Raw genomic sequence first — 13013 nt, 5'->3', positions numbered from 1 at the left:
AATTGAGTCAAGCGCGTGAATCGTTCGTTCCTTGTGAATTATAGCGTTTGTTAATTTATAGCGTGACTGTGGAAATTAAGTGTATTGCAAAGTTGTATTGAGAAAGAATAAACTAGTTTTATTTAAGAAAGGACTTGTAACGCTAAAGTTTCTTCGGAAAGAATTTTTACGGAAAATTAACAAACGAACAGAGACGTAACATATCGTTACTTCCATTAAAAATATTGGATAGACTGTGTAATATTTATGTGTCGTTGCTTCCGTTAAAAATATGGGTTAGACTGTGTAATATTTATGTGTCGTTGCTTCCATTAAACATATTGGTTAGACTGTTTAAGATTTATGTGTCGTTGCTTCCGTTAAAAATATGGGTTAGACTGTGTAATATTTATGTGTCGTTGCTTCCGTTAAAAATATTGGGTTAGACTGTTTAATATTTATGTATCGTTACTTCTATTAAAAATATGGGTTAGACTGTGTAATATTTATGTGTCGTTGCTTCCGTTAAAAATTTGGGTTAGACTGTTTAATATTTATGTATCGTTACTTCTATTAAAAATATTGGTTAGACTATTTTTATTTAATAGATCTACTTCCACTGTGTTTGTTTGGAATTAAGCACAAAACTACACAATGGTATCGAAACCCGGTTTCTAGCGTTATAAGTCCGCAGACATACCGCTTTGCCACTGGGACGCAATTCCAGTATGTTTTAATATTATTCTTATTATTATACTTTTATGATAGAAATTTCTTTGTATTGTCTTGTTTAATATAATAATTAAGGATTAACGTAAACCTTTTAGAATGAGCAAAGTTCATGAAATATTATTGGGATTATAGCGAAAAATATCGTTAACAGCGAGTTTATCCAACTTATGAAATAATGTATTATAAGTAGAAATGTAAGGAGAGTATATTTAATTAGATATACTGACTGCCAAGTTGCTTGCTGTGAACTGGAAGTTAATTTCTATAATAGCGAAAAACAACAAATTGGAGATTTTGGTACACACAAGAGAATGGAACATCATTTGATAATTGAAGAAAAAGTACCAGAAGTGTCCAAAATTAGATTTCTTGTAGCAAAATTCTGGATCAAAAATGCAATGTCGGTGAATTTCAGTCAGTCAAAAGGTCAGTAAGGTCATGGCCATTACTTCTCTCTAAAAACTACATTTAGAAGCTGAGTAATATGTGGGTTACCTTAGTCAAGTGATATTTCAATGGGATTCACATACGATCGTGCCCTAATTTCCCATCGAACATGTATCCCTGGTGACAGCTCAGTCCACAGATAGCCTCCACTTCTCTAATACCCCTTTAACCATGCTGTCCTTTGTTGCCATTCCAGTGATAATGGACAATATGCTTTCTGTAAAACCAGATCCTACACACACATATGCTGACTTGTATTATGCAATGCTATCCTTTACCTTCGATTTTTTTAATCCACTAATATTTTCATGGTCTTTCCTCAGGAACCTCCTTCCAATTACAAGTTAAGTACTAACTATGGTGTGGTATTTTATATGGTGTGCTATTTTATAACCCCTTATTACACTTTCAGCTTGTATTTCGCACCTCTTATATTGCTCCTTGAAATAATGTTAAAAAAACCTTTAGAAAACTGGCATTTTTCTTAATATTTCAACCTGCTCGATTGAAAATACTTTATCATAACAAAATAAAACACTGAATACACTGAGTTTATATTTATTATGAAATTTCATCTACTGTTTATGAATTTCATATACTCCTAATAACTTCACATACTCAAACGTTTTAATTTGACCCATTTGAAATATCTTGTGCTACTCTTATCTTCCCACCAACATTCATTACCTGTCAAGAACAGTCACATTGCATTTTGAAATAGGACTTTTCAGGTCAACAATCATATTAAACTTTATCTCACAAAGTTTAAGATTTATTTTCACTTTTTGTTGTTACATACATTAATAGTTAGGGAAATGACTGCCACCTTTTGACTGATGTATACTACGTGTTTATACATGCTTTTGACTCATACGTTAATTAGGTTTGGTCCAGTCAGACTCAAAAGGCTTCTGTGTTGCTGCCACATATAAAAGCCATATCTCTATTTTGATGACCGTGAGTATATAGAGGTGACCTTTTTCTGTCTCTGGGAGTGGACCAGTGATATCCAGGGCTATTCCCTGTAGAGGAGAACCAACAATTCTTTATTTAAGTCGGCTCTTTCTCTGGCTGGCATACACTATACGACGTTGACAACAGCACTGAACATCTCAGCTCAAATATAGACAGAAAAACCCTATCAAATGTTAGCACAAGTGATATCCTACCGGCTTTGTATTATGCACATCTGGAGGATCTCATGCCTCAAAGCTCTGAGAACTATTAGCTGTAATACAAGATGAGAACCACTGCTTGGTGATCGATAACAAACTTTCCTGTGCACGTAACTGGTCCTACAAGTGCCATACGTTACAGGGATGCATTCCTCAATCTAAACTGTGTGTGTGTTTAATTTTGCTTTAAGGTAAGGTGTCCCCATACAAGATCTGGGTCCATCAGTTGATTTTTCCACCCACTAGTGGAATCTCCTACTGCATGATTTGTCATCATATATGCAATTGTTGCAAATCTAACACTATGTCTAAGATCCTGACAATTAACAGATGGGGGTTGAGACTATAGCAGGATAACATGGTTTACAATAATATTTGAAACTGCGACAGGGTAGCATGGTTCACAGTAATATTTGAAATTGTGACTTGATCGTAAGAGAGGATTATTTTTTATATGACTATATTTTTAATTCTTTTCTTTAATTACATCAAACAGTTAAATTGGAAACTGTAAAAAAAAAGACACCCAGAATAGTTTTTGTAACATACAGTTTCATAATGTTATTTTAATTTCATTCAAGTATATTTCATATTTGGGCTTTATCAGAAAATAATAAATTTTTATAGAGTGCAATTCATAGAATGAAAATGTTCTGATGCAGTTCAAAATGTCTAGTTAAAATAAACCCAAATGTTCTGATACAGTTCAAAATGTCTAGTAAGAATAAACCCAAATGTTCTTATACAGTTCAAAATGTCTAGTTAAAATAAACCCAAATGTTCTGATACAGTTCAAAATGTCTAGTTAAAATAAACCCAAATGTTCTGATACAGTTCAAAATGTCTAGTAAGAATAAACCCAAATGTTCTTATACAGTTCAAAATGTCTAGTAAGAATAAACCCAAATGTTCTGATGCAGCTCAAAATGTCTAGTAAGAATAAATCCAAATGTTATGATACAGCTCAAAATGTCTGGTAAGAATAAACCCAAAGAGACACACAAATATGTTTTTTGTTTTCTAAATAATTTAATCAACTTTGACCTACAGCTCACTTGCTTTAACAAATAATATTCACCATCAATCGCTAACTACAACTTAATAAGTAGTTTTTAACAAGTACTTTCAACAAAAATATTATAAATAAAGTTTTCATCAACTTTAAAAAAAACAACTGTACCCAACATTCACTTAGGTTCTGGAATTAGTGTAATATCAATGAGTATTAATTAGTTAGATAAATCATGCTTTGAAATATATGTTTGTATTTCTTTGAATATTTTTAAGCACAAAGCTGCATAATGGGCTATTTGTGCTATGTCCATCACAACACAATTTGTAGCATTATAAGCCATCAAACTTACTGCTGAGCCATTGGGGGGCTACAGTACTTTCTCAATTAAATATCACTATGTATAATAGTTTGAGATATCACATTACTGAAATACTGGATGTTGTGATATAAATATCACTGAGTATTAGCTAGAGAGGTAATGTTACTGAAATATAGTATACTGGATGTTCTGATATAAATATCACTGAGTATTAGCTAGAGAGGTAATGTTACTGAAATACAGTACTTCTGGATGTTGTGATATAAATATCACTGAGTATTAGCTAGAGAGGTAATGTTACTGAAATACAGTACTTCTGGATGTTCTGATATAAATATCACTCTGAGTTCTATTTATTGCTGGAGTGAATTGTTATAGACCAGCAAGGTTAGAAGTGCTGGCATGGATATTTGAAACATACAGTGACAAAAAAAGAAACATACTGCTGGATAGTCTGGTTTATTGAGTTATGGGTACAGATATCTGATAACATAGTTTACAGTGACAGGTAAAGTAACATACTGCTGGATAGTCTGGTTCATTGAGTTATGGGGTACAGCTATCTGATAACATGGTTTACAGTGACAGGTAAAGTAACATACTGCTGGATAGTCTGGTTTATAGAGTTATGGGTACAGCTATCTGATAACATGGTTTACAGTAACATACTGCTGGATAGTCTGGTTCATTGAGTTATGGGTACAGACATCTGATAACATGGTTTACAGTAACATACTGCTGGATAGTCTGGTTTATTGAGTTATGGGTACAGCTATCTGATAACATGGTTTACAGTGACAGGAAAAGTAACATACTGCTGGATAGTCTGGTTTATAGAGTTATGGGTACAGCTATCTGATAACATGGTTTACAGTGACAGGTAAAGTAACATACTGCTGGATAGTCTGGTTTATAGAGTTATGGGTACAGCTATCTGATAACATGGTTTACAGTGACAGATAAAGTAACATACTGTTGGATAGTCTGGTTTATAGAGTTATGGGTACAGCTATCTGAAAACATGGTTTACAGTGACATACTGTTGGATAGTCTGGTTTATTGAGTTATGGGTACAGCTATCTGATAACATGGTTTACAGTAACATACTGTTGGATAGTCTGGTTTATAGAGTTATGGGTACAGCTATCTGATAACATGGTTTACAGTAACAGGTAAAGTAACATACTGCTGGATAGTGTGGTTTATAGAGTTATGGGTACAGACATCTGATAACATGGTTTACAGTAACATACTGTTGGATAGTCTGGTTAACAGTCAGCATGCTTGTATTCTGTGTATTTGTAATGAGAGAAGATTGAAAGTTATTGTTTTTTATAAAACCTAGGGTATATACAGCTTTCCATGAACTGTTTCATTGAATAGATCTCACAAGTTTATTGTGGTTTCTATTATGAAAATCCTACACGTTAATGGTATCAAGATCATTAATTTGAGGTATCATTGATATTTATAAATTAGCAGCATAATCTTAAGTAACTTATAGTGTGGATTTAAGAAAACTTAGTAGTGTAAACTAAAATTTCCAATACAACGTTCATTAGTACTGAATAACAAATTCAGATATCAAAGAATGGTACACATTGTGACACGCATGGAATGACTAGTATGACTGTATACAAACTAACAAACATAAGTAAGTGCCTGTATTCTGTAGTATCAAATAAACAATTCACTTGTTTTTAACACAAAGGATTTCCATACAACTGATGAATTAATCATTACAAAAACAACTTTGTCTCATATAACCCACAAATGATAAATAACATCAAAATTCAATCTACATTGGAATTAATGCAATATACAAATATTAACTTAGATTACCATGGTTATCACATTGACTGCTGATTTTCAACCTTAAAATTAGTTTAATTATATATATATATATAATCACTTCTGAAGTTTGATGACCATTTGGATAAAATTCAATACATTACTGAAATTGTCCACGATCTTAAACCAAATGTATTAGTTACAATCTTTTTAAATTCTGTAAAAGGTATACATACATTTGTATAACATTACAACTGTATAATCAAAACACCACATATAATAAATTATTAGTGGTGGTTTTCCTATTTAAATCCAATCACCTCAAGTACCTTACAAGTGAAATCAGTCTTGCTGCACAACGGTGGATTGTTAAATGTATCACAATGTTCTGTTTTTCCTTGATAGAGAGACTGGTCCAGCCAAAGAGCTTGGCCATTTCTGTAAGAAATAATTAGTATTTTAAGAGAAAATAATACCATCATTTAATCCTTTAAACTATAAAACCCATAAACATGAACCAAAATCTAACCATGAAATTAAATGGAACCTGTAAACATAAGTTAAACTAGCCACTTAATTACAAAACCTTTAAAACTAAATATTAAACTGAAAAACCTGAAAATATAAGCCAAACTAACAACTAAACTAGCTTTGGTTTTTGTTTACAAGTTTTGTAATCATTAACTTAAAAAAGAAACTGTAAATCAGGAATTCCCAAACTTTGCCAACCAGTGGACCTCTTCAACTTCTTTACTGTATTGGCAGACCACCTCCTGTTCAAAATAGTTTTCATCATGTGTAACTGGTGTAACATATGCGTATTTTACTACCTTTACAGCTTGATTCTAGTTTTAAAAAATAACAATGAAAAGAGACTTAAATATGGAAAACTTTAAAAAATCTTACGATTTACTTTAATATGAAGGGTGACACTGATTTGCTGAAACAATCTTGCAAATTTCTGGGTCAATGTCTGATATTTTGAAACAAAGATCCGGCTCCACATTTATCTTATTTATATACATCAATTTTATATAAGCAAGTTGAGAGAAATCTTGCATTTTATTTGTTACTCTTTCAGTAAATGGTAATTTCATAAATCTGATGTTTTACTGCAGACCCCATTTAGTCCTATTGAGGACACCCAGGGGGCCATGGGCCACAGTTTGGGAAACTCTGCTATAGATATAAGCCAAACTAAACTACAAAACCTGTAAACATTAGCCCAAACTAATCAATAAACTCAAAAACATCAGTAAACATAAGTTAAAAACCTGTAAATACAAGTTAAACTAACCACTAAATTACAAAACCTGTAAACATTAGCCCAAACTAATCAATAAACTCAAAAACATCAGTTAACATAAGTTAAAAACCTGTAAATACAAGTTAAACTAACCACTAAATTACAAAACCTATAAACATTAGTCCAAGCTAATCAATAACTTAAAAACAGCAGTTAAAAACTGTAAATACAAGTCAACCTAACCACTAAATTACAAAACCTGAAAACATTAGTCCAAGCTAATCAATAACTTAAAAACAACCTATAAACATCAGTGAAAATTAATCATTAGTGACATTCTTACAAATCAGGGACTGCTTGGTTAGCTAAGATTGTTTTTTAATATAATGATATTGTTTTTTCAAAATATAAAATAAAAATGCTTAAATGTATCCCTCAGAGTAAATCTTTGGCAATACACACAGAACTTCCCCCCCAAAGGAAATAAACCATTAATCTACTAACTGTTTCCATATAATATATATTTCACATATGTTATGTGTCTACATTTTTAATAATTATGTAAGTTATTTTGATAATTTTTTAAGTTTCAGATTCTTTTTACTTTTAATGCCTGATGTGTTTATCTCTCTTGACATGTGCTTGGTCAATTTGACTGACTTCGTACCACCCTCCAAAAAAAAAATCTAAATAAATATAAATTACCCTCTCTTTATTTCTAGAATGACTTCAAATGTAGCATGAAACTACACTGATTCATCCTAAGCAGCTTTAGACATGTAATGGCATACATCTATTTATAATTAAATTTTTATTGTTTTATTGCCCTTTGAACTGTGTCTAACTACTATTCACACCATTATAAGTTGTGAATCACTTGGGGAACATGCAGCTCAAGTTATGCCATCAAATTACATTACCTACAAGCTGCTAGTGTGCATGCCTCATGAAATAATTTATTACATTACCCACAAGCTACTAGTGTGCATGCCTCATGAAATAATTTATTACATTACCCACAAGCTACTACAAGCTGCTAGTGTGCATGCCTCATGAAATATTTTATTACATTACCCACAAGCTACTAGTGTGCATGCCTCATGAAATATTTTTATTCTACTATTATTATTTATTTTACTTAATTTAACCTTAACACGGTCGCAGCGTAAGTAATTTCTCTAATTATCTAATAGGAACGTAAGGCATCATTGTGAACTCTGCCTTAGATACAGCTAAATGATCATAATTTTTCTTTTTTTTTTACAGCCTAATCTTGCCATTTTTTAGAAGAATTATGAATATTTCACAATTTTATGGTCGTAAAAAAGGGCATGAAATAAAATAATCCCTACTGTGGATGATAATAGTTCTACCATTATTATATTACAGTCTTCATAACAGTTTTCTTATTTATGAAAGAAGTCTCAATTAGTGTTTCTTGGCTTCAATTACTCACAATGAAAAATTTAATGCCAATCTCTAGATATAATTTTAAAATAAAAAGTGATGTAATCATCAGTTGTCCTTTCAACATGGCATCCATGCTCCACCAGTGGTACACGATGAAAGATGTGGCATTATTATAGCCGTCCGTATGAAATAAATGCTTCATACATGACTTTGGAGATATGAGGTACAGTTATATCTTATGGGTGCTGTGTGTACCACATGTGGCTCATGACGTCCAACAGAAAACATGCATATGTACCACCGGTGGTGCATAATGTCATGAATGTGTTAACTAACTTAAAGAAATCCCTATTTTTACATTTTAGTTACTTTTATGATAATAAATAAAGAATAAACATGAAAAACAAGAAATAAAGTACTTACCTGAGTATTCTTTTTTCTTGCTGTTGATTATCAATGACACTTAACCCTATTTTTTTTTTATACAAATGGTTGTAATGCACTAAATAATTTTTATTTAATCAAATAATCTACCAAAGAAAATAGACTAATAACATGCAAAAAGCAGACAATATTCTCTAACAAAAAATTTTTCTGGGATTCTAACTATGCGACAAGAGCCGTTACAAATTCATCTAAGCTAGTCATTGTGATTCTTGGGGAACCAAAGTTATATTACAAGTGAAATTATCAGTTCAGAAAAAACATAATATAATATGTCATTTGATAGATGAAAACCTTGGCTTTCTATTGGTTATAGGCAATATATAATTAAATGTAAGAGAGAACTATTAAAAAATCTTGATAGAGAGAATGTGACAGGTGGGTGTGGCAGGAGGATTGGATTTTCTATTTGATAGCTCTGTAACCAAACAAAATTGAAGACCATAAAAAATATGGTTTGTCAGAACAATGATGATTTTATAGCGAGTAATTTACGTTTAACTTTGTAGTTACTAGAGGGGTGGTGGATAAAATAGAGAAGATACCTAGAGAAAATGTGTTACGTGTCACATTAGGGTAAATTCAGGATTTTTTTAAATATTGCCTTATAGAATTAAGAACTTGAAACTTATATATATTATTAAAATATGGATTATTAGCTAAGATTTTATGCTATACTAATTGGTATAACATAAACAAAAAAGTAGCTTAATAAAATTTTGAATGTAAGACACCAAAACCTTATGTCTTCATGTTGCTCACTGCACGTAAGTGCTAATCATTAAGCTATAGACTGTATACATAATGTTAAAACTAAAAAAAACTGTAAATGTAAGCCAAAACTACTTATTGAACTAAAAAATACCTGTAAATGTAAGCCAAAACTACTTATTAAACTAAAAAACCTGTAAACGTAAGCCAAAACTACTTATTGAACTAAAAAAACCTGTAAATGTAAGCCAAAACTATTTATTAAACTAAAAATAACTGTAAATGTAAGTCAAAACTACTTATTAAACTAAAAAACCTGTAAATGTAAGCCAAAACTATTTATTAAACTAAATATAACTGTAAATGTAAGTCAAAACAATTTATCAAACTAAAAAAAAGTGTAAATGTAAGCCAAAACCAATATCTAAACAACAATTTATTTAAAACCTGTAAACATAAGCCAAAAGTTAACCATTAAACTATAAAAGTTGTACACAGAAGCCAAAACTAATCATTACACTCAAAACCTTGTAAATATTAGCCCACAACTAGCCATTAATCTAACAAATCTACAAGCCCAAACTAATCATTATGCTAAAAATCCTGTAAATATTAGCCAAAAGCTAGCCATTAACCTAACAAATCTACAAGCCAAAACTAATCATTACACTAAAAATCCTGTAAATATTAACCAAAAACTAGCTATTAACCTAAAAAATCTATAAGGCAAAACTAATCAGTAAATTACAAAACATGTAAACAATAGCAAACCTGTGAGCCATAGGCCAACATTTACAGGGCTGCTATAATGCATATTTAATTTATCTAACCAAGTTATGAACAGTAATTAGTATGCCTACTTATTTACTTTCTCTAAGGTAAATCAATGCCAAATTTGGGGACTGCTTTCAGGATATCCCTAAAAAGTGTTTTTGCAAAATATCTGGGTTCTCTAAAGATATGGTTGAAAAGTTTTCCTTTTTTGCAGACCTCGGGGCCAAGACAATTTGTTTGGCACCATTTAAAAGTTGGTGAGTCTAGCAGTTTAGGAGAAGGGATTTTTAGGAAATCCCCGGGTTCCCCAAGGGGTGGGGTGAAAAAGTTTACCTTTGTGTAAACCTCGAGACCAAGACAATTTGTTCGGTACCATTGGTGTAGGAGGTATTACACAGACACTTAATCTTATTATACAGACTAGCATATATCCTGTCAAAAATGACAGGGCAAGTACTACCACCCCTACCCCATAGTATACCCTGACCTCACATTTCATAGCTAAATGAAATAAATAAATTTTGCAAAATCAAGCTTGACCAACAAAGAGGCAGAAGAGTACAGTTGGAGCAGTCATACACTGGTAAATTCCTTTGTGAGCCAATCAAAATTAAGATCATTCATGAAATGAATTTATGGTGTATTCATAGAATAATTATTGGTAAAGATCAGTTAGATTAACAACTTGTAATATACAGAAAAGCCAGTCTGTTTTGGTAATACCACCTCCCAACAATCAGTTTTATGTCATGTTGCTTAGCAACAAAAGTATAACCTAATATTGTTGTTAGTCTATGTACTGAAAGTATAAAATGGAATGTATATACAACAAAACTGGAAAAATATTTGTTGATTTCTGAATTTAGAATCTGTTGATTAAAGAGGTTTGTTTTTTATTAAAAACGTTGGTGATATAACAGGAAATAGCTTAATTCAGAAATGATTTAAGTTTAAAATTGAATCGATATTTTTACTTTCGTAATAAATTTTAAGCACTTGGCTCTAGGCTAAGTGATTCCACACTACGTCTTTACTTTAGGCTCATTATACCAACACTCACTACACTTTTAAGGTTTTACGGCACATACACACTCCTCACGTCTCCTTGGACCCCATCACTAAAATCGTGGCGGGTGGACAGTAATCGAACTATTCTATCTGGATAAATGCATTTTGGCTTTTATGTCTCCTCCTGTTTCAAGAAATCAAGCATGACAAGATAACACACTGGTTTTTGTATAGGTTAGATAACCTAAAAGTTAACCATTCAAGCACAAAACCTGCAAACATAAGTCAAACTAACCACTAAACTACAAAACCTCTAAACATAAGCTGAAATATAATCAATGAACTCAATGAACATGTAAACATAAGCCAAAACTAGTCATTAAATAAAAACAAAACAAAAATAAGCCAAAAACTAACCACTAAACAATGAAACCTGTAAACACCAGCTTAAATAACATCAAGGAACTTATCAGGGACAATCTTAAGAATCACAGCAAAGAAGTTATGTTATTAGGGGCCATCTTAAGAATCACAGTAAGGAACTTATTAGAGACTGTCTTAAGAATCACAGCAAGGAACTTATTAGAGACTGTCTTAAGAATCACAGCAAGGAAGTTATTAGGGATCTTAAGAATAAAAGCAAGGAAGTTATAAGAGATTGTGTTAAGAATTACAGCAAGGAAGGTATTAGAGACTGTCAGTGGTATGCCAGTGGCTCAAATAACTGACTTAAAATATGTAGCATAAAAAAACAAAATGTTGAGAATCTCTAGACTAGAGGGAAGACAGTTAGTGAACAGCACCCACCACTAAGTTTGGGCTACTCTAACTGAATAATGTGAAGTTGCAACAACAGGATGCCCTTCATATTCCAGCATGTTCTAGGCCACACCTGGCCTAGTACACATTGTTTCACACCAGTTTGTTTCCCACAGGTTTTTATGTATTCTCTCTTTTCTGTTAGATAACTTAGGCATCATACTGATAAATCATGAAGATGTTACACTATTATGTGTAAATCTCTACATATATAGTTTACCTGATGTTTTTAATAATCATCTACAAATTTCACTAAACCACTGACATCATACTTACCCTCCTCCGACACCAACCATTGTGTTGTCAGCTACCATGAACAAGTTGGCAGAGTATGAAACTTCAGTCGATGAAGATAGACCAACCCATGTATACTGGTGAAATTCAGGTATAATAGTAAACAAAAATGTCTCCCCAGTACCAAAGTATATACATTTTTTTCCATTTTCATCTTGTCTGTTTCTTTCAGCCCAATTCACAGAACAGTACGCACCAAACACCTATAATGAATATTTTGTAAATAAGTAACTTTAATGTATATATTTTACCTTTAACCTGTATCCTTAATAAACATTTTATGAAACAAAAAATAGCATTTAGTAACTAATGAATAAAAAGTATTTAGAACTATTTGAACACATTACCAATGTTTTAAAAATACAAGACATTAACTAAGTATGACATTCAAGGATCACACTGAAGAGATGAGTGTACAAGACATTAACTAAGTATGACATTCAAGGATCACACTGAAGAGGTGAGTGTACAAGACATTAACTAAGTATGACATTCAAGGATCACACTGAAGAGATGAGAGTACAAGACATTAACTAAGTATGACATTCAAGGATCACACTGAAGAGATGAGTGTACAAGACATTAAGTATGACATTCAAGGATCACACTGAAGAGATAAGAGTACAAGACATTAAGTAAGTATGACATTCAAAGATCATACTGAAGAGATGAGTGTACAAGACATTAACTAAGTATGACATTCAAGGATCACACTGAAGAGATGAGAGTACAAGACATTAAGTAAGTATGACATTCAAGGATCACACTGAAGAGATGAGAGTACAAGACATTAACTAAGTATGACATTCAAGGATCACACTGAAGAGATGAGAGTACAAGACATTAACT

At 31.9% G+C, this 13013-nt stretch overlaps 1 protein-coding gene across 4 annotated transcripts in view; it reads right to left on the bottom strand.

Annotated features, from left to right (window-relative positions):
• Positions 1 to 4342: 4342 nt before the first annotated feature.
• Positions 4343 to 13013, bottom strand: part of LOC106470359 (TBC1 domain family member 24-like) — a 33830-nt gene continuing 25159 nt past the window's right edge. For all 4 annotated transcript variants that reach the window (XM_022398966.1, XM_022398967.1, XM_022398965.1 and 1 more), the window contains exons 11-12: positions 12147 to 12367; positions 4343 to 5896 (exon numbers count right to left, since the gene is read on the bottom strand). In XM_022398966.1, coding sequence (XP_022254674.1) covers positions 5761 to 5896; positions 12147 to 12367 — 357 coding nt within the window. In that variant the 3' untranslated portion in view covers positions 4343 to 5760. The remainder of the gene's footprint in view (positions 5897 to 12146; positions 12368 to 13013) is intronic.

This window comes from Limulus polyphemus, unplaced genomic scaffold (assembly GCF_000517525.1).
Source record: "Limulus polyphemus unplaced genomic scaffold, Limulus_polyphemus-2.1.2 Scaffold3963, whole genome shotgun sequence".
NCBI lineage: Eukaryota > Metazoa > Arthropoda > Merostomata > Xiphosura > Limulidae > Limulus > Limulus polyphemus.
This window is presented reverse-complemented; position numbering and strand designations above follow the sequence as displayed.